We start from the raw sequence: 23,941 nt of genomic DNA on the forward strand, positions 1-23,941 counted from the left end.
ACATTTAGAAAATTATGAAAATGTGCTAAATTATATATACATAGATGAGTACAGTATTTGTTCTCCTTTTTGAAAGATAACATGCTTACAAACTAACAAAAACAAACTAAAATAAATACTGAAAAATCATTTTTCCCAACTTTATCAGAGTTCTGTTTATATTGATTGAAGTTATATGTATATACACATACACAAACCCTGAGAACCTATGTAAAGACAGTACATAAGTACTTTAAAACTTTTTCTTAATACTTCATCCATGATAAACATTATGCAAAAGCAAAGTTCATATAAAACATAATTTTAATTTTTATTGTATTATTTGATTATCAACCAATCCCAGATCAATCTTCAGTAATGTTTAATATTTAAAATTGCTCCTCTATCTTAAATGTACACTGTCAAAAAAGACAATTCCAAATTAATTCTGAAGTTGCAGCATCATTGTTTACTCCATCGGTGATTTTCAGAATGATTAGCAACCAGGATGGCATGGGAACCAATGAGAATGGACCTACAGAAGAGCCCATGCAGGCTGCGAAAAACTACAATCACCACAACGTGCTAGCCAGAAAGCAGTCCTGCCCACTTCTGCTGAGTTTTCACAATTTAAAGGTTTATTAACTAATTACATTATGTTCCCAGAAGGTTGAGTCCACGAACAAAAGATCATGCAGCTAGTCAGTGAATCATAATTAAAGCACCACATTCCTGTTTTCCAGTCTTTTCCTTAATAGTTACATGGATTCCCATGAGTCAAAATAACAACTTAATTCAACAATTTCATATATTTGGCTACTGCATGTCCATTTATTTTGTATGTTTTTCCTTGATATCAATGACAAATCCCAAAACTTAAAAAAAAAAAAAAAATCCAGCTTTTCATAACTTTTTTATCATTGGTATTCACTTTGCCTATATTGTAAAAAAGGCTTGGAAATCACAAATGCAACAAAGTAAATGGTCCTGTTAATGAATAGTCAATGCAAAAAGAGCACAGAATCAGAGGAAAGAAAGAACTAAGGACAATGAAACAGGAAAATAAATACTGGGCAGAGCCATTGATCTCAAACCCACACTTTTGACATTCAAACCTCAGAATCTTCTTAGTGGTTATTGAAATAAAAATTTATGAATCTACATTTCCATTTCCTTGTAAAGAAAGTGCTGTTGGTCAGTGATATAATGGAGGAACCAACTGTGTACCTTGCATTTATCTTCATCTATGTTTTATCATGAAAAACTATCAGTGAAAGACTCCAGTAGAGAGCCAGTTATTTAATCTAAAAGAATATTTGTTCCACAGGGAACAAATAATATAGTGACATTCTGCTTAGTCAAATTTAGATCTAGTTATGTTATTTTATCAAAATATAGGGGAAAGAAAGGGTTCAAGAGAAATATATCATTAATTATTTCTGTAGTCAATAAAATATTTTAATAGTAACATTTTAAGATGATATGCCTTTGAGATATAAATCCACTGATAATTGTGAAAAATGTAAACAATATTTCAGAAAAGCTTACTTGCCTTTCATTTTAGATACATATCAGCTACCTTGTTAAAAAGGCTAAATTTCATTTAGGTTGACACCCCTGCTGGTTACAGCAAGTTATCCTTTTCTTTTATTGTTATACACATTGTCAAAAGTTGATTCTTTTTCCCTTGTTCATAATCAAGTATCTTTTTTGCCAATTAAAATAGCTATATATTGTATGTTTTATGAAACCTTAAAATACTATTTTAAATCACAACTTTTCTTTTTAAAAGAGTGATATGCTCTTCTTTTTAAAAGACCATCTGCTTTCAAATGACAATAGGTTTTGTGAGTAATTCTAAGGAGAAACAGTTATTACACTTTAACACATTTTTACTGGAAAAAAGGGTAACATTCAACTATTATTTAAATATATTGAACATTTTCTGTTTGGTACCTAAAGGCCAAACTGTCATTACTGTAATAAGAGTTTCTGTAACATATTTCTCTGGTCTCAATTTCCAAGTTAAGTTGCAGAATCAGAGGAGTTCAGGAAAAAAAAACAAAGAAAATTATAATTTAAAAATCATTCATAGTTATCAGACTTCTTTTCATATAAAAATTAATACTTCCAAATTTCAAAATCTTTACTTTTATTTGCCTTTTTCATTATAGAGACTAGCAGATGAAACTCTTTACAATATGAAATTATTTTTTATTGTAAGTATACAAATCATTTGTTGAAATGCGTATACACTTAACCTGTTTTGCTCTGTACTATTAGAGATGTTGAGAGTCATTTGTTTTAGGAAATTTCAAATTCTCTACTTATATTTATTTTAATATATTGCCTCAATTGCAATTATATTAGAATTTGAGTCAGCTCTTTTAAATTTATTTTTCTTCCTTATTCTTTTTAATATTTATATTTATTCATAAATAGAGAGGGTTTTTTTAATCCCTACTGATTCCAAGTAACTTGGAATATTATTGAAACTGAATTAGTAGTTGATTGTCACTATGGTTTCTTTATTACAAGTAATAGAACTATTTGAGGGAGATAAAAGTTGGCAAAATTATATAATAAATGAAAAAAACTCTTAAAAATACATTGACAGCAAAATATGATGAATACTATCTGTATTAAGTGATCTAACATAAGGGAGAGAAGAAATGGAGTGGGGTGGGGAAGAAACAAGGCAATAGATAATTTTTAAAAAGATTTAACACTTCAGTACTGTATCAACATGAAGGAAAACACTGAGATAGAAGTCATGTTTAGCACAAGAACCATCAGTATGAATAACAAGATGGAAATGATATGAATACAAGTAGAAGAACAGACAAAGATGAAAGAGATGAGAAAAGTAGATATGAAATAAAAACAAGCTAATAATGGTACAATAGATATTTGGTAAACAGTAATACAGTCAGTACTCGTTTAAACCCCCCTAAAGAGCCCTTTAGGTCTAATTTTTAGATAATCTAGTCATCACACTTTTTAATTTACTCCCATTCTTGGAATGGATATTTTCGTCTGGAAGAAAATAACTATCTCCCCATATCTTTATTGTTGGCATGGCACTCATAAACGTATTTTAACCCTGACTAATGTAAAAATCTCCATGAAAGGTCATGGGCTAAGCCACAAGAGATACTAATGAAAATGTTATCCCTTTGCATCTCTACATCTCCAAAGTCAGGAAAACAGGAGAGTATTGATTCCAATTGACACTGGGAGAAGCTTATTATTATATCAAGACAAATGTTTCACATTTTGTAAAACCTAAACTGCTCCTTATAAATCATATGATTGTAAATCTCAGATTAGATAAAACATCAGATGAAGTTTTTTGCTTTCAAACCTGATTAAAATCTGTTCAGATTGGAAGACTGTGATCCTTGCCCAAATCTACCCTGATCGGTTCCCTGAGTGTGAATTTCTCTGAATGAGTGTACCTATTCTCCAATATTATTATTTCTTTAAAATTGCAGATTAATTAGATTGTTAATAACTGAAGATTTACTGTATGTCATACACCACATATGTAAGGTATGAGAGTAATAAGATGCTTAAGAAATAGTCTATACTCTCAAGAAGGGCAAACAGACTTTTATATATCTTTTCTGAAAGTCCAAATATATTTTAGTAAAACTAATAGTAAAGTATATAATTTCTATTATATGGTACCACAGTACCAGCAATATTAACTCCTCTGACCAGTCAAAAGAATAATACTTAAAACAGACCTTAGAGAATGGTATGTCAAAAATTCAAAGTGAAGTATTTGCAATAGGTATGGTACATTTCAGATTTGGGAAAACACAAATGAATCTATTGGGCAGTATTTTATTATCGAAACCCAGAAATATCCTCTTTAAGGCCCATAAGTATTTCTATCACAGACTTGCACACTGGTGAAAAGGGTGGAGTTATAAAGCACCGCTTTGAGCAAAAACCTGACAATGGGGCCTTAGGTTAAATGTAATTAAGTATTTACAGATTTTCCAAGAGATTGATATGGTTACTTTCTAGGTTATTGAAAATTAAAAGAAAAGCTAATTGATCGACAGTGTTTTCTGAAGTGTTGAATGTAAGTTAAAAACAGCCTGAAAGAATATTTGGCAGGCATAATGGGATCTAATTGCTTTTGGCACAGAATTTTCATCCCTTGTATTGGGATGTTTTTCTAGAAGTTAAGCAAGGGGAGTACCATATATACTTATATTGTTTTTTTTCCTACTGATCCTACCTTCCCACTTCCCATGCTATCACATAAAAAAGGAGTCATGCATATGTTAAGTAAACGGATCACTTGTCCTTTATAAAAAGATATTACATAGCATGCGTGTGTGTGGGTGTGTTCGCGTGCACTCACACATGATCATGCATGCATGTGCACATACACACCAGCTTTTGAGGAAAGATAGAAGCTGCTGTCATAGTTAGTTTGGGAATACACCTCTATATTTAATTTAAAATTTTGAAACAGTTAAATTTATTATTTCAGATTCTGCTTTTTATGCTTTTTTTTGTTAGTGTTTTGATAAATGATGAAATGCAATAAATATAGAATCAGTGTAGAACTATATTACTGGGAGGCACACATGCAAATTGGAAAGGAAAATAGGGTGCAAGTCAAGGCTATCTAAATTTCAGTTACAGTTCTGTGATTTATTAACTATGTGTCCTCAAGCCAGTTGCTTTACCTCACTGAACTATAGCTTTTAGTTTTTCTTCTGGAGATTATGTAGTCTGAACCTATTTCAGTTCCTAGCATCTACAAGTGCCCAGTAAATCAGCATATTACTATTCAGAAACAAAGAATGATAGGAGCAAAAATCCATCTTGAAGAAAAATTTAATAAGAACCTGGCAGTCTGAATCCCCATCACAAAGGCTGTGGCTCATCTTGGTTTGCCCAGATCCAATGTATCTTGGGTTAAGTCTTAAACAGAAGCCAGTCTTCACCATTTAAGAGTACATCCTAAATAACAAATCCCATCCCTGTGATCCCTTGAGCCTAGAATTAATCTATATCTGATTTATAAATCAGTCCTATATTTGAAGAATAACAAATTCTCCCACTCTGTCAAATATTCATCAAGCCCAGAAACTCTGAAACAAAACAAACTTATTATATATTTATATTCCTATTAATGAGCAGTAATGCAAACTCAATTATTTGATTCCAATCAGAGTGCAGAAATTCCACAACCACATCTGCAAGAATCCACTTACTTCAAAGGTCAACTGCTTCTAAACACACCCCCATCACTGCAGAGAAGAATCATTCATATCTTGTTGAATTTATAAACTGCATTTTGGTTTAACATTGTCAGAATGTGTCTGACCTGCTTTGCCTTAATTTGGATGCTGTTATAGTTGGGCTATTTGTAACTAGTGTTGGTGTGAATTTTTCTTTTCCTTTCTTTCTTTTTTTATAATCTCAACCTCAACCTGAACCTATAGACACCATTTTTTTTTTTAACTTGGATGACATGTGAAAAGGTTCCAGTGGGAATGCAGAGTCATCACTGTTCCATTGGGATGAAATCCTGACAGTTGCCAAGCATAACAGAGATGGTTATATTATAAGTTTCTCCACTTGCAAAATGTTCTCCTGCATTTGTAGTTATAAAACAGATTCAAATATTTTCTCTCATTCACATCAAAGTGCAGTGCCCTACATAATGACTAACCCTGGGAGGAATCTGTGTGTGTGTGTGTGTGTGTGTGTGTGTGTGTGTATTAAATGATAATATATTCTTCAGGGTCTACTTTTACCTTCCCTTTTGAAATACTGCATTCAATTATTTCATTGATAAACCAATTAACTGAATATAAAAAACTTGTTGACAGCAGTAAAAGAAAGGTTGGATAAAAAATCTGTAAATGGTAGACTCTCCCTGCTTCAAGGAGCTTTTTCCTTATTTATGTGAAGAAAGCAAGCAATGGGGTAAACTTATTAAGTCATATTGGATATAATTCTGTAACTCGTGCATTCCATAAATACGGTAACTATTCAAAAAACCTGATAATTAAAGTTTGACTTTGAAAATACTCATATATATAACATCAGTGTGTGTATGTGTATGTGTATATAAATATGTATATATATTCCATAAGATAGGGAAAAAACCCAAATGCACTTTTCGGCCAACCCAACATATGAATATAAAGTGCCTACCTACACAGTCACCTTCTAAATTTCTGACAGACAAAAATATATGTGCTGCTCACTGTGTGCAGAACAAAGTATGGATATAAAAAAGTGGAAAAGATGCCTGTTTTTAAGAGTGCTAACAATGTAATGAGGAATTTATACTATCTTTTACTTAAATGCAAGTGACAGTAATTCTATGCTTCATTCATACTTATCTATATACATAGATCAACTTGAAAGACCAAAATTAGATTTTTTTAAGGGTGAGTGATACAACTCAAGAGATACAAAGTTCAAACTTAATAGCCTCACTCTTCAGTTGATTTCTATTTTCACGTTCAAATAACATGAGGCTATCTGATGATTTTAAGATCTTAATATTAATCCTTTTCTAAGTCTTTTTTCTAACGGAATCATTAAGACTAGAAAAACCTCTTCTATCTTAAACTTCTTAGCTATATAGTTCAGAGGTGTACCTTATGCTCTGGCTAACACCTTGTTGTAATTCAGTTTTGGTAACCAAGTTATCAAGCTCTCATCAAACTGACGTATCTTCTGATTTAACACAATTGGAAATGTATGTCATAACCTACAGTGTATTCTTGGCAAAAGACTTACTGTGAGTATAATCATCAGAAAACAAATAGAAAAATTTGGATTGTGTGACATTCTACAGGAAAATGCCACAATAGACAAAAGAAAAGTTGGAAAATATTCTGGATGAATGAAGACTGAAGAGCCACGACAACTACATGCAATGCATTATCCTTGGTTGGAACCTGGATTGGGCAAAAAATAACTACAAATGATGTTTTAGGGACAGTTGGAGAAACTTGAATATGAATTGGATATTATGTCAAAGTCAAATTTCATGGATGTGATGATGGTATTATAGTCATGTAAGAGCATATCTTGTTCTTGAAATCATTTCAGGATAAAATGTCATGATGTCTGCAACTTATTTAAATGGTTCAGCAAGTCATATGTAAATATATATACATACATACATACATATATATGTATATATATGTAAATATTCCAAACATTTACACACAATTCAGACAGAGAGAAAATGCTAAAGCAAATGTCACAAAATGTTAAGGGTTGATAAATTCAGGGTATACAGGTATTTACTATACTATTCTTTCAACTTTTCTGTCAGCTTGAAATTCTTCATAATAAAAAGTGGAGGGAGAAAGGTAATTCAACTTTTTAAACAAATAAAAATTTATATTCATTAAATGAACTGTGGTCAAAAAAGAAAAGCAAAATCATCTCCTGTGTTATAGACTGAACTGCATCCTCCCCAAATTTATATGTTGAAGTCCACACCCCCCAGTATCTCAGAATGTGACAGGACCTTTAAGAGCTAGTTAGCATAAAATGTGGTCATATAGGTGGGCCTGAATCCAATATGACTTGTGTCCTTATAAGAAGAGACTAGGACACAGACACACACAGGGGGAAGACCATGCAACAACACAAAAGGAAGATGGCCATTTAGAAGCCAAGGAGAGAGGCCTCAGAATGAAACCAAGCCTAACAACACCTTGAACTTGAACTTGTAGCCTCCAGAACTATGAGGAAATTTTTTTTTTTAATTTAAACCAAAGTCTATGGCAGTTTGTTATGGCAGCCCTAGCCCACAAATACACAGTGTTACTCAGAATTCTAAGGATCACTCCTATTGACCCTCATCCTCGTATAACCCCTTCTGTTTTGAATGTTGGTGGAAGCTGTGAATATGATGAGATGTCACTCCAGGATTATATTGCATTATATGGCAAAAGGAAATTATCCAGGTTTTCTTAATCTAAACACATGAGGTGTTTAAAAGCTGAAGGTTTTTTCCATCTGGTTGCAGAGGAGGAAGTCAGGGACTGGAAACATGAATTATGAGGGAGTGTCGACATATTCCTGGCTTTGAAAATGGACAGGGTCCCTGGCTAAAAAATGTGGGTGGCCCTTAGTGGTCAAGAGTTGAGGCTGAAGACCATCGAGAAATTGTGGTCCCAGTCCTACAACCACAAGACACTAAATTCAGCCAACAACTGAAATGAGTTTGAAAGCGGATTCTTCCTCAGACCCTCCAGATAAGAGTGCAGCCTTAGGAACACCTTGATTTCTGCCTTGTGAAACTCTAAGCAGAGAACCCATTTGATCCTAACTAGACTTCTGATCTACAGAATTGTGCTATAAGAAATGGGTGTTATTTTAACCTGCTAAATCTGTGGTAATTAATTATACAGCAATAGAAAACTGATAATCTCAGAAACTACTCAGTTATGCTGAACAATGTGTTTTTATTTTTTGGGGGTGGGGGGGCATGCCCCACGGCTTGTGGGATCTTAGTTCCCTGATCAGAGGTCGAACCCAGTGCTGAGTCCTAACCATTGGACTGCCAGGAAATTCCCAACAATTTTTTTTTTTTTTTTTTGCTGTGTGTGGGCTTTCTTTTAGTTGCGGTGAGTGGGGGCTATTCGTTATTGTGGTGTGCAGGCTCCTCATTGCTGTGGCTTCTCTTGTTGTGGAGCACGGGATCTAGGCGTGTGGGCTTCAGTAGTTGCAGCACATGGGCTCAACAGTTGTGGCTCAAGGGCTCTATAGAGCAGGCTCAATAGTTGTGGGGCACGGGCTTAGTTGCTCCGTGGCATGTGGAATCTTCCTGGAGCAGGGATCGAAACTGTGTCCCCTGCATTGGCAGGCGGATTCTTAACCACTGCACCACCCAGGAAGCCCAACAATGTGTTTTTAAATTACAGTGAATATGTGTGTTTTGTTTATGTGTGTAAGGAAAAAAGGTGAAAAGAATATTCCTTTTTTTTTCCAGATTCAATGTGTGCATATGCACACACATAGATTTCATATACATGCATATATAACTGTTAACCCATATACCTTTTAAAATAATCAGCACAGTAACATATATACATTTATAAACGTCTTTTTTAGTCAGATAAAAGAGATAATTAAAATCCACACTCAGTTGTTATGATATCTGTCTTCCATCTTTTCCATATTTATCTTGTTATTCCCAACATCTATCACAGGACATAGCAGTCACTCAATTAAAATTGGTTATGCATAAATTTAATAGACAGGTACATAGATAAATACATATATAGACAGACGGATTATGTGCAGGATGCCAACTGAAACACCAACTTAAATGTTACGTGAGATAGGCATGTGTGTAAGTCTGGTCTTCACTAAGGGGAGCTGTTAGTGGAATCCGTTTAATGTCTTTGAATCTCATTTACCTCATCTAGGAGGCTGCATAGCGTGGTACAGTGTTCAACTATAGCTCTGTCACTTAATTGCTTTAAGACCTCTAGTAAGTAACTTCCCTCATGCTTTACTTTTATCATCTATAAAAGCTGACCATGATTAGTATCACAGGGAGGCCATTAGCTCATAGAGTGCCTTCATGCAAATTAGAAAACATTGCTCCCTTCCAAAGATCATTTATTTCCATTTATAGGAAAATATGTACACCCATGCTGTCTGCACTATTTATGTCATCCTGATGCCTTGCACGACCTGAACAACTGTACCTGATGTCCCACTTAGGGCTGTTGTCAGGGTCAAAGGATATAATCCACATAAGATTCATAGCACAACATCTGGTCCATATTAACCAGATATTTTGTGTCAGTAATTGTTATCCTATCTTTCTCATAAACATCTTCTTTAATATGAAATTAGTATCATTTTCCCAGGATAGATGACTAAATTAGCATAGGTGAAAGCGCTGGCACATGGCAGGGCATGGAAAAAATGGTTGAAGGACCGTGCTTAGCATGCACCTTGAGCACAGTAGTTTCCCGGTAAATAGTTGCTGATTGATTAAATTTGCATTTTCTTAAAGAAAATACATCAATACATTATGGGGATTCTAGTTTGGTAACAAAATGCTTTTTACTCTTTAAGTGAATATACATAGCATGACATTTATGTTAAAAATTTAATTGTCCAATATGTGCAAATTTGGAAGTAAAATGTAACAAAATTCCCCAAAGGTCCATATGAAGAAAGAAGCATTACTTTTAACTATCAAATTACATCCATTTTCTTGCCTAACCCAAAGATCAATTCAGAGTCAACAAGTATAATAATCTAATATAGATTATAGCAACATGATATATAATATTGCTAACATGCACTCTATGAGTAGTATATACCACTTATAAATTTCTACTGTTTTCCTCAGAAAATAATGCTATTTAGGTCATCAATCCAAGTTTGTGTTTTGTGTTGCAACTAGGTAGCATTGCAGAGATGGTCACCATCTGCACCACTAAATGAGTGTTCTAGATCACGAGGAGAAAGGGTAGGCAAATTTACGAGGGTGAATCAAAAATTACCTGCACTCCGGTTATATTAAAACTTCTGTTGGCTGCACTGTGTTATCAGCACTTTCCGTTCAAGGTTACACACTCTCTCTAATCACTGCTGTGCAGGTGTGAACATGTTACATCCGTTCATTTGTAACTGTGGTCCGAGCAACAATGGATGCCCCACTTGTGATTTGCACAAAAGAAGAGCAGCATGCAGTGATTCATTTTTTGTGCTCTGAGGGTGTACCTGCTGTAGTTATTTATTGAGGACTCTGTGTACAGTATGGAGAAAGTGTTCTGTTGCGAAGAAATGTGTATGAATGGATAGAGAAGTTCAAGGAAAGTCGCACTAGTGTTAGCCCCCCTACAAGGATGAAGATTCACTTCTGATGAAGAAGTGAAGACAGCGGCGCATTCGTGACTCACAGCTCAACCTAAAATATTTTTTAATAAGGGAATATGAAAGCTTGTTGACAGATGGACAAAGTGTATTGAAAAGCAAGGAGATTATGTCGAAAAATGATGTATTTGTCTTTTCTAAAAGTTAATTAAAATAAATTCTACAGCCAGAGTACAGATAATTTTTGACTCACCCTCGTATTTCTTTTTTTTTTCATTTTGGAGCAACTCTTCATCCATAAATATTTGAAAAAATAATTTGTAGTGATTATCTACTGACTTTTTCATTGCTAATTTTTTTTTCATTTGTATAAGAATCACACTACATAGTAAATCAGGCATTCTAAGAAGGTTAAAACCACTGCTGTAGGAATGGGCACTTAATTCCATCAGAAATTGGTGATTTCATTTCATATCTCTAAATAAAGCCTATAATTTCAGTACTGGCAACTCCATCAGACTTGTTGAGAAGTATTTACTTGTTTGTTTTCTTTCTTGCTGTTTAATACCCAGAAAGATTGGTGCAAGCGGAAAGATTCTCCCCTTTTGTATCTGATCCTTGATTGACCGAGGAATAATTTGGTCAAATCCTTCCCTCCCAAGACATCATTTTTCAGAAAAGATTAAAAAAAAGAAAAAAGAAATAAACCCTACAAGATGAGTAGATTGCCATAAGCCACCTTTATGGAACTGCTATCCTTCAACCTAAGCCTTGTTATTTGGCTGGGGGGCCAGGGGCGGGGGGAGTTGTTATTTGTTTGAATCAGCTGTATTTTTACATATATCCCCATATCCCCTCCCTCCCACCCTCCCTGTCCTGGCCCTCTAAGGCATCACCCATTATCGAGTTGATCTCCCTTTCTTATACAGCAACTTCCCACTAGCTATCTATTTTACAGTTGGTAGTGTAAATATATGTATGCTACTCTCTCACTTCGTCCCAGCTTCCCCTTTGCCCCCTGCACCCCCAATCCCATGTCCTCCAGTCCATTCTCTGCATCTGCATGCTTATTCTTGCCCTGTCACTGGGTTCATCAGTACCTTTTTTTTTTTTTGAGATTCTGTATATATGAGTTAGCATATGGTATTTGTTTTTCTCTTTCTGGCTTACTTTGCTCTGTATGACAGACTCTAGGTCTATCCACCTCATTACATATAGCTCCATTGCATTCCTTTTTATGGCTGAGTAATATTTCATTGTATATATATGCCACATCTTCTTTATCCATTCATTGTTGATGGGCATTTAGGTTGCTTCCATGTCCTGGCTATTGTAAATAGTGCTGCAATAAACATTATGGCACATGTTTCTTTTTGGGATATGGTTTTCTCTGGGTATATGCCCAGTAGTGGGATTACTGGATCATATGGTAGTTCTATTTGCAGTTTTTTAAGGAACCTCCAAATTGTTTTCCATAGTGGCTGTATCAACTTCCATTCCCACCAACAGTGCAGGAGAGTTCCCTTTTCTCCACACCCTCTTCAACATTTATTGTCCCTAGATTTTGTGATGATGGCCATTCTGATTGGTGTGAGTTGATACCTCATTGTGGCCTTGACTTGCATGTCTCTAACGATTAGTGATGTTGAGCATCTTTTCATGTGTTTGTTGACCATCTGTATGTCATCTTTGGAGAAATGTCTAGTTAGGTCTTCTGCCCATTTGTGGATTGGGTTATTTGCTTTTTTGGTATTAAGCTGCATAAGCTGCTTGTATATTTTGGAAATTAATCTTTTGTCCATTGCTTCATTGGCAAGTATTTTCTCCCATTCTGAGGGTTGTCTTCTTGTCTTGCTTATGGTTTCTTTGGCTGTGCAAAAGCTTTTACGTTTCATGAGGTCCCATTTGTTTATTCTTGATTTTATTTCCATGATTCTAGGAGGTGGGTCAAAAAGGATGTTGCTTTGATGGATGTCATAGAGTGTTCTGCCTATGTTTTCCTCTAGGAGTTTTATAGTGTCTGGCCTTACATGTAGGTCTTTCATCCATTTGGAGTTTATTTTTGTGTATGGTGTTAGGAAGTGTTCTAATTTCATTCTTTGACATGTTGCTGTCCAATTTTCCCAGCACCACTTATTGAAGAGGCTGTCTTTTTTCCATTGTATATTCGTGCCTCCTTTTTCAAAGATAAGGTGCCCATATGTGCTTGGGCTTACCTCTGAGTTCTCTATTCTGTTCCATTGATCTTCCTTTCTATTTTTGTGCCAGTACCATACTGTCTTGATCACTGTGGCCTTGTAGTATAGTTTGAAGTCAGGAAGCCTAATTCCACCATCTCCATTTTTCCTTCTCAAGATTGCTTTGGCTATTCGGAGTCTTATGCATTTCCATACAAATTGTAAGATTTCTTGCTCTAGTTCTGTGAAAAATGCCATTGGTAATTTGATAGGGATTGCATTGAATCTGTAAATTGCTTTGGGTAGTACAGTCATTTTCACGATGTTGATTCTTCCAATCCAAGAACATGGTATGTCCCTCCATCTGTTTATGTCGTGTTTGATTTCTTTCATCAGTGTCTTACAGATTTCTGCATACAGGTCTTTTGCCTCCTTAGGCAGGTTTATTCCTAGGTATTTTATTCTTTTTGTTGCAGTGGTAAGTGGGAGAGTTTCCTTAATTTCTTTCTGCTCTTTTGTTGTTAATGTATAGGAATGCAAGAGATTTCTGTGCATTAATTTTGTATCCTGCTACTTTAATAAACTCATCAATTAGTGCTAGCAGTTTTCTGGTAGAGTCTTTAGGGTTTCCTATGTATATAATACCATGTCATCTGCAAAGAGTGACAATTTTACTTCTTTTCCAGTTTGGATTCCTTTTATTTCATTTTCTTCTCTGATTGCTGTGGCTAAAACACCCAAAGCTATGTTGAATAATAACAGTGAGAGTGGGCACCCTTGTCTTGTTCCTGTTCTTAGAGGGAATGCTTTCAGTTTTTCACCATTTAGAATAATGTTGGCTTTTGGTTTCTCATATATGGCTTTTATTATGTTGAGGTAATTTCCTTCTATGTCCATTTTCTGGAGACTTGTTATCATAAATGGATGTTGAATTTTGTCAAAAGCTTTTTCTGCATCTATTGAGATTATCATATGGTTTCGATCCTTCATTTTGTTGATATGATGTATCACATTGATTGATTTGTGTATATTGAAGAATCCTTGCATCCCAGGGATAAATCCCACTTGATCATAGTGTATAATCTTTTTAATGTGCTGTTGGATTCTTTTAGCTAGTATTTTGTTGAGGATTTTTGCATCTATATTCATCAGTGATATTGGCCTGTAATGTTCTTTTTTTGTGACATCTTTGCCTGGTTTTGGTATCAGGGTGATGGTGGCCTCGTAGAATGAGTTTGGGAGTGTTCCTCCTTCTGCTATATTTTGGAAGAGTTTGAGAAGGATAGGTGTTAGCTCTTCTCTAAATGTTTGATAGAATTCACCTGTGAAGCCATCGGGCCCTGGGCTAAGCCCTGTTTTTGTCTGTTTCTCATGAACTTTACTCTTTGTGAGCAATTTCTCCCATTCCCCCAAATCAAAAGAGCTAATGTTACAGAGATCTGAATTTAAAATATTCATCCAAAAATCAGTTATTCTGCCTGAACCTGAAAAGAGCCAATACAGCAATCAGTAGAAGGATGATACTTTTTGGTTCTACTTTGAATTCCATAGGCATATTATAGTAGGGTTTTATATCCTGTTTGCAAGGAAGGATAATGGAAGATATTGGGGGAAGGGAAAGAGAAAAAAGACATTGCCATTAAAATAAGTTCTTAGAACAAAACATCCTTCAGTGTTTCATTTAGCAAAATATGTCATTTCAGTAGTGCTTCTGAGTGAAAGTCAAATGTAAATTTTATACACTGACTATAAAGAATAAGACGTCCTCTGGGAAGAAATTTGCTCACCCATGAAAGGTAAGAAGCCTTCATTCTCCAACTCCAAATGCTAGATTAGTTGTGGATAAATGATGGATTGAATCACTTCTGAGAAGGCTCCTTGCTCAGTCTTCGGCTTTGTCCGTATAGAGCCCTGCAAGTCCATTTGTTTACTGTACCTCATCTCTTAAGCCAAGGAGATTTTATCAGAGTTGTCTCTAGAATTCAATAATTTTACTTTATCCCCTTTATTTTACATCATTTCAAAGTCCTCATTCCCTATAGTTTCCAGTCCAGGCTGAGGGACATGAGTCCCTTTTTATCCTATGACCTGTGAACTTGGATCAGGAAACCCAAAAGCGGTAACTTCTTGAAGAAGAGCAAAGCCCTTTGTAATGCTGCCTTGCTCCACTTCTGCGAATTGTAGTGCACTCAGTTTTATCACCTATGCCTCCAATCAAACTTGCCTAAAATTGCAGAGGCAGACTTTCAGAGACCTGTTAGCACATTGCAGGGCAGGATGAAGAGAAATGTCACCCCCATCCCATCCCCACTGTGCTGGGGAAATGAACCAACCTTAGCCAGGCCCTTTCAATTCACAATTACACTGTTCCTCACCTTCCTGTCTCCCCTTCATATCAACAGTTAAGTGGAAGTAGCTTTATTATTAAAGAAGGGTCAATGTTTCTGGCCTCTTCATTGCAAAAGAGGGAAGACTCAGAATAAAATGAAGAGCAAAACAAAAAGAATTGAAAGAGACATAAACTGCTCTCATGGGCCTCATACACTCTCCCTTTAATCTGTAAGATCATTTCAACTTCTCTACCTAACAAAAAGCTTAGCTTTGTGGCTCTCATATATTAGCTCATTGCAAAGTGACCTCTAAATCACTATTACTTAGAAACAAGGACCATACTTCCATTCATTTTATTGTTCCTATAGTCTACTTTCAGTGCCCTATTCTGCTGTTTATCTTTAAAGGACAGTATCTGTTTGCTAATAACCTCCCACCTGAATTTTATTTTATTTCTCTGACCTCTGTCAAAGAAAGAAAGTTTAGAAGGAAATTGTAAAAGGATTTCTAACTTACATCCTAGGGGAAAGGTCAGCATATGGATATAAGGAGTTCATTAATATCCTCGTATCTAAATAAAGCTTAAAATCCCACAACAATGGAGATGTAATCAAAGCAACGGTCAATTCATGCACAGGCATATCTAAGCCTAATAACTTACAGCCATTTTCATTTTTCACAAATGTTTCTATTCCTATTACCCAGGAGAGATGGTGTGTTTATTGCATTTTTCAGTTAGAACTGATCACCTGCAAAGTCAGTGTGATATAACTCTGTTGGGATAGCATCTATGTTTTTCAAATGACACCATAATTTTAAATTAGGTGGCCTAAGGCTTCCTTTTAGGAGTTGGATTCTTCCTTTCTTGAGTATTTACAAAAAGAAGGGCGAGTTGAAAGAAATGCAAACTCTGCTTTCACCAATGACAGCCAACTTAGAGGGCATAGAAGGACTGGAAACTCAATTTCCTAATTTCTTAAAATAAGATAACAGTTACATTTCAGCACTGCAGGTCAATTACATAATATTATCCACTAATATGTTTTTTAGCCATATATTTTAACTTCAGTCAATTCGTCAACATGATGTTTTTGGAAGAGTTCCTAGGAAAAGCCACCTGTCCCCAAATAATCTCTATACCATATCTGTCTTAATGTTTCAGTGTAATATACCTAATTACTAAAAACTGATAATAACTTCTCTTGAATTGGTGTATGTGCTAAATTAACCATATTCCTAGCCACAATCTCAGAGAATAAAACCTGTTTTCAGTAAGAGTGGGTGAGGGGGCAATTAGGGTGCTCTATCAAAAGACCCTTAAGGTAAGAGAGTAAGATCCTTGGTCAGACCTCTGGGCATATGGAATACAGGGGAGGGGATGTTGGGTGGAGAGGGGATCTTCCTATGGAACGGGCACGATTCTAAGCACTTTACTGAGAGGCAGGTACTATCATGTCCATTTTACAGATAAGGTAATGGAGACCTGGAATGACTAAGTTCGTTGCCCAAGAGCAAAGATATTCATTTGGAGGAACTGGCTTTGGTGTTAAGCAGCTGGGATTCAGATCATGCCCTGTGCCTGCCACCTCCCCTGCAGTAGATGAAGAGAGGAAAAGAGAGTGAAGAGACACCGTGGCACGTGCTACCTGGGGCCTCTGCCCACCCAATATCTAGTCTTCCCTTTTTCTTTACTAGCAGAACTACAAATCTTATTTTGGAAAGCCCTGTGGAAATACTCAAGGCCCCATACCTTAGATGATCAGTCCTGGCGAAGGAGATCTAAGCAGAAACCTACTGAGTTTGCTTTCTGTAAAAGTTATTACTCTCCTGACAAACACATAGACTCAGCTGGCACTTGCTTTTTCCCTTTTTTTCTTCCCCTTCTCTCTGGCCGAAATGGAATTATCTACTGCAGAAGGTGGAAAAGCCCTCTGTGGTTAAAAGACTGACAGCTCCATGCTAAGAATGGCAGAGTAGAAAGGTAGAGGAAGCCTGGTGTCATTCTGAAGCTGCCATATCAAGCCTGGATTGTCCACTTTTGCATCTTTTTATATGAGAAAAGTAAACCCTTATTTGGTTGAGCTCCTGTTTCTCTTCCTTATGCTTTCCTTACACTCAAATGCAATCTTAACACATAACGAGATATGCAAAAATAGAAGAAAGAACCCAGCTTTTGAGGAGAATCTCATCTTGCCTGAGTCTGGCATCCTATGGTAATGGGTACACACACAGCTCTATGCCACATTTTTCCACTGTGCCTGCTGCTCCCTGTGGTTGTAGTACCCGGACAGAGACCCATCTCCACAACAGTACAGTGGATATGGTTTAGCTATGACACTTCAATAGGGTTTGGCAAACTACAACCTGCAAGACAAATCCAACTTCCGGCCTGTTTTGGTACAGAGTGTAAACTGAAAATGTTTGTTTGTTTTTCTATTTTTAATTGTTTTATAAACCAACAAATAAAAACAAAGAAGGTTATGCAACAGAATCACATGAGCTCAGGAAACCTAAAATATTTACTATTTGGTCCTTTACAGAAAAACTTAGCTGATCCCTGCAGAAGGAGAGGACAGAGTAGAGTCAATATGAAAAATTATCGTAACAACCATGCAGGTTGCAAATCTTACCCTCCAATAATGCCATTTTTATACTCCCTGGTTGGTCTATGAGTCATTATATCTGCAGCACCATCTATAGTAGAAGGAATCTAAATGATTGTCTGAAGGGGGGTAGTGGGAGGCAATAAGGAAGAAGGAGAAAGAGTAGAACAAATACCTTCCTGGCTTAAAAGGAAGAATCTACTTTTAAGTATAAAAACATTAGATTGTCAGAAAAGATCATACATCTGCTGAAACTGATTGTTGGAAAGGAAGTATATTAAGCATTCACAGAAAATCCTAGAAGGAATTACATATTGAATATCTCGGAATAAAAGTGCCTTTCAGGAAGACTTCCCTGCCACAGGTGGTACCAAGCTTTCATTCCACAAATAACATTTCCACTATTCACTTTAATTCTTGTCATACCAAATGCTAGACTAATAACTGGATTGAAAGCACTGAGTAGAAAGATGGTGATTTTTTCCTGATTTTCTATTCTCCTTGCCTCATAGGACCTAAAAGATGGTTAGCCATTTAGACACTTGTCAAATTATTGCAAATAATGTAGGAAAATAAAGACTTTCACTGGTAATATAAGGCTAAAGAACCATTTCTCATATTCAATGGTAAGGACAGAAATCACTAAATTTCTCTAATTTCATATTTTAGAAAACTCATCCCAACATGCAATCAGCTTAGTTGTAAATCAACCCCATACAAAAGGGGTTCCTTTGGCCTGTATTGCTATTAGTGAAATCTCACTTCTGCCTCATGAATACTAGAAAGAAAGAAAAAAAAAAGAAAACCTACAACCTGGGCCTAAACAAACATAGAAGAGGAAGAAAATATGTGCCTGTTAACCTCTCAGATCCCCAAATATCTTAATTTCATTTGATTTTCATTTTCTTTGTATTTCTATAAGGCATGTTTATCTTCTAAAGCATTTTGGTCACCAGCCTCTCACAAGTAAAGCTTTTCCTCTTCCTCAACAATATCCACTTTTTACCCTGTTAGATTTTGTCATTGCAGAGCTTTCGCAATGTCATAATAAATTCTATGCTATATTGGTCTTCTTATCATTTTAAAGGCTAAGTGGATTTAGGAAAAATAAGTGCATTGCATCAGTGGTTTTCATCTAATATTTTGTAGATACAACATAATTTGTCTTCAAATCAAAGATGATAACATACTTTTGTTCATACACTGAGCACAAAATTACCCTTCTTAAGAATCAATTTTCAAGGTTTTTGATTTCTAATATTTATCTTTCACATTGAAAGTATATACATTCATATAATTATAAAATTATGCAATTATTTTATGTAGATCAGTGATGACTGCACACGAATGTTATAAAACAACACATTACAAAGCACTATGATTAGGGAAAATGGTAATTGTGAACATCTGGATTGAGAAATTTAAAATTGAAAAGTGTGATATTTTTCATAAAGCTTTTTTTCTATGCTTGTCCAGATTTTAGTTGGTGCTAACTAAAACCACTTATCTGAAACAGGCTAATTAAATGTATGTCCAAACACGGTACTCAGATTAAACACCCAGGTTACAAAATAAAAAGTATTTTTCTCGCTTTGTTATGTAGCTACATTGATATAAGAATTTCTCTTATAGCTGCTCTTGAGAATATTCAGCAATTTTGATGTCAGAGAGTAGAGTAAGAATGGCCAAAATGAGAAAACATTTTAAAATCGAACTCACAAAATTTTATCAAGGAAAATAACTATATACTTAAAAACTGCCGAAAATATCTTGAGAAGGTATGAATTTCATTTTAAAAGCCAAGCAAGAAGAAAATCTATCTCCATTTTTAATTAACCCACATGTAATTTCTAATATAAAGCCTGAGTCTGCCAAAGCCCCTAATCTCTGTGAATTGAAGGACTTACATTTTCCCCACAAACACAAGGTGGTATCTACCTTCTGGGCAAGATGGATATTCAAAATATTTAAAAACATTGTGGTGGAGACACTGACCATTCAGAGCAGGTACCCAGTCAATCAGGGCAGATGCTGGCCGGCAAACACAAGTCTAATTCACTGGTGTGGCCCTGCTGGGTATTGGCCATGTTCCTAGAGGCACAGAGCTGGCATGGCAGGGGGAGTGAAATATCTGTCATCTACCCACCTTGGCATTCCCTTCGGGGTCTCTTTCCTCTCTGGGTTTGAGTTCTGACCACAAAGGTCCTTGTACCTCCTCTGTACCACAAATCCTCTCTAGTCTGATTCTCCTACTGAGCTCCCTCTTGGGTACAAGAGGAACTTCATTATTCTCTATTCTTTAGCAGCATGAAGGGAACTCCGGCCTAGACGGGCTATGCATCCTTTTCTTCCCAATCACTTCTGCACTGTGTCGAGTACAAGTTTCAGAGCATTTCTCCTTCAACCTGACTTCCTATGTATGGATTCCATAAATAGCTCTCATGTCATTGTCATGTTTCCCATCAGGAATTTGGTGGTAGGATTGGGGCAAAAATGCAAGTCTCCAAAACGCAAAAGTTTAAATTTTTAGTCTGATTATGCCATGGCATTCCTTCCTTGCATCTAACGAGGAGAGAACTCCTCTATGGCACTTAAATAGGGGAAGGCTAAGGCTTAAACAAAGTCACACGACTTATATAGATGAAGTGTAGTCCAACCACTTATATATTTCAGGGGCAGAGTATGGTGTTACTGTTGTCTTTTCACACTGCTATACCATCCGCATCCAAATGCATAATTGTGAGATTTTTCTCCTTATTTTCCATTTTGAAACAACTTTATTAAGGTATAATTCATGTACCATACCAGTTACCCATTTAACATGAACAGTTCAATGTACTTAAATATATTAACAGCGTTGTGCAGCCATCACTGCAATCTGATTTTAGAACATTTACATCACCTACAAAGGGACCCCATATTCATTAGCAGACATTCCTCATTCCCCTCCAACCCACTGGCCACTGGCAACACTTACCTACTTTCTGTCTCTACAGATTTGCCTATTGGGATCTTTCATATGAATGGAATCATAAAATATGTGGTCTTTTCTGACTGGCTTCTTTTCCTTCGCATAATGTTTTCAAGATTTATTCATGTAGCATGTGTGAGTACTTCAGTCATTTTACTGTTAAATAATATTCCTTTGTATGAATTTAACACATTTATTTATTCACTAGAGTATTTTCCTATTAATATACGTTTTCCTCTTATCATGCCTAGAACCTTATTATGCTATAGGAGTCTACAAAAGGTTTTCAGAATTAAACTGATGAAATTGGTGAAAATTAGAAATGTAGAAAACAACTACAACCTCTTCCTATCGAAAAGTGATCTGTTCAAATTGAAATAAGGCATTAATGCACATATTCAAGTACCCATATGTTGAGAGACTTTAAAAACACTAGCAAGCATGAAGAAAGTGAATACACATTGCTTCTGCTTTCTATCACCAAGATTTTCATCAAAACTTATATTGGATCCATCTATTAGACTTATAAACAAGTAGACAAAAGTGGAAAATGGAACCAATAATTGTTATCGCTACCATATCAAGCAATAAGAATGACGGATTTTTCTTTTTTCATGTTGACTTCACAGAACTATGTAGCTGCTTTGAGGATGATAATTATAAGCTGACACACCTGCATGCATGGGGAGTAAGACTGATATCAGATGTATTAGAAATATTAATATGAAAATTTAGGGGACCCTTCATACTCCTTATGATAGTGGGTATTTAAAGGAAAGTGTAGCGGATTTAGCTGTGGTCCTGTTATTAATTACAATTTTGATTTAGTGGCATTTTTCACATGGGCAAAAGCCTTAATGGACTCCAAGTTAGGTACAGTGGTACAATTACAGTTAGTACTCATGTGTATTAAGAGTTCTGAATCTGATATTATAAAGTCAAAGATCCTCACTGCATGGATGGACAATGCGGTTTCTATCTTTCAGGTGCAAAACAAAATATGTTCAATAATTTGTGTAGTGCCCTTGATATTAACAGAAATAATATCTAAAGCTCAATTAGTTCCTTATTCCTTCTGTGTGCTCCTCTGTCTCAAAATGTGTGAGATAAATTACTGGAGAGGATCTTATTCTCTTTTAGTGCTGTGTAAAGGATTATTTTCTCTTCAAGTAAATTTTTTCTAGGAGTAACACAATCACATTGAAATAATTAACCTTGAATTTCGTTCCCTTCATAAGTTAATTCACACGACAAAACCGCATTTTATGCTCTCATTCACATAGTCATTTTAAAGGAAACACAAATAAAAGGTTTTAAGTTCCTTAGGCTATTTGGAAAAAGAAAGAGAATAAACTGAAATGGCAGTCATCCGTGAAAACAACTGACATTTAGTTTCACATGTAAGGTAAAATCCGAATGGCATGAGAACCTTTCTACTCACAGGTATCTAAAGATTCGTCTGAATCATCAGGGCAGTCAGGGTCCCCATCACACAGCCAGCTCTGGGAGATACAAGTCACATGATCATGGCAAAGAAATTCACCAGGATCACACAACTGCTGATCTGAAAATGAAAATGTTTCAAAATAAAATATGAATGATTTGAACATGAACACAAGAGCAGTACAAAGATGAAATGTGAGAAAGCAATGCATAAACGATACATGAATATGGTCCACATTTTCTGCTTAGCAACAAAGCTAAACCAATTAGTTTTCCTTAATTTTATCCACTCAACTCAAGCAGCCAATCCTGATAGACTTAACTTTGTTGTGGTCTCACACAGCCTACCCTGGAAATGGTTAAGAATTCTGTTTATATTTAGGACTAGCTTTCTCATATCAGATAAGGCACATAGATACCCCAGCAAGCAGATTTTATAGAAGATGTGATCCAAAGCAGGAGTTCCTGAGCAGAAAAATTTTAGTTTCCTCCTCTAGTCCAACAGAGAGAAAAATCAGCAATAAAAGTTAAACCTTTAATGTAAAGCCCATCTCTTACTGCTCAGTTCTTAACCATCCAGCCTGATGCTGGAGCTTCATGCCTCTATATCTATTAGATACCCAACATCATAATAATTTTTTCTCTTTTTCACTACAGCTTTCCAATTGGCAGCTTTTTCTACTGGACAGGGAGGGTGACAGTAAAATTACATAAAACTTTGCTCTAACTCAGGTTTCTGCATTTGATTGTATTCAAAAAGTCCATTTTCCTTGCATTGTTTCATATTTGGGATCTGTTGTCTTTCCTCAAGTCCTGGTAAACTCATCAGATGTTGGCTTTTTTTTTTTTTTTTTGTAATATTCTTACTTATGCCATGTTAAGTCCATTCAACAAAGTATTTCTTTTTTAAAAGTATTTTAAAACATGTCTGAAATAGAAATGTTTCTAATAATTAATGACCTCTGAGTATGAAGGAGTGTTAGGAGTGTTAGACATTTGATATCACTTATTCTTTGCTATGTATATGTAAGAATGATTCGAAATAGAAGAAATCAGTAAATGTGCTAGTAAATGTGTCTTTCAATATATATCAAATACATATTCTAAGTGATATGAAAGCATTGCACCATGGCTTAACTGGTCTTTTTTCCCTAGGAATACACAAAATGACGGCACACCTTCCACTTAACGGTTTGATAAAATATACTATGTCTTTCCTTTCTCTCCCTCAACCTCTTCCTCTGACCCTAAAGTAACTTAAAATAAATATACTTTACAAACACGCAAACACATCCACACCCACACACCCAAAAAACACATATCTTTAATCTATAATTAACTTTTCCTACTCTCACACACTGATATTTTCTGCACATTCATATATTTTACCTTATATTTTTCAGTAGATTAACCGTCAATACCACACTCATTGCCACTGCTATCATAATTGGGTTTCTTTTTTTAGCAATTCCTTATTTATTTATTTATTTATCTATTTATTTATTTTTGGCTGTATTGGGTCCTTGTTGCTGCATGCAGGCTTTCTCTAGTTGTGGAGAGTGGGGGCTACTCTTCACTGTGTTGCGGGGGCTTCT

General features: G+C 35.5%; 1 protein-coding gene across 1 annotated transcript in view; it reads right to left on the reverse strand.

Annotated features, from left to right (window-relative positions):
- The window catches only part of LRP1B (LDL receptor related protein 1B), a 1,778,947-nt gene that overhangs the window by 1,429,435 nt on the left and 325,571 nt on the right, over window positions 1–23,941 (reverse strand). The window contains exon 2 of the mRNA XM_057745031.1: window positions 22,345–22,467. Within this exon, the coding sequence (XP_057601014.1) occupies window positions 22,345–22,467 (123 nt within the window). The remainder of the gene's footprint in view (window positions 1–22,344; window positions 22,468–23,941) is intronic.

The sequence above is a fragment of the Hippopotamus amphibius genome, chromosome 8 (genome assembly GCF_030028045.1).
Source record: "Hippopotamus amphibius kiboko isolate mHipAmp2 chromosome 8, mHipAmp2.hap2, whole genome shotgun sequence".
Classification (NCBI taxonomy): domain Eukaryota; kingdom Metazoa; phylum Chordata; class Mammalia; order Artiodactyla; family Hippopotamidae; genus Hippopotamus; species Hippopotamus amphibius.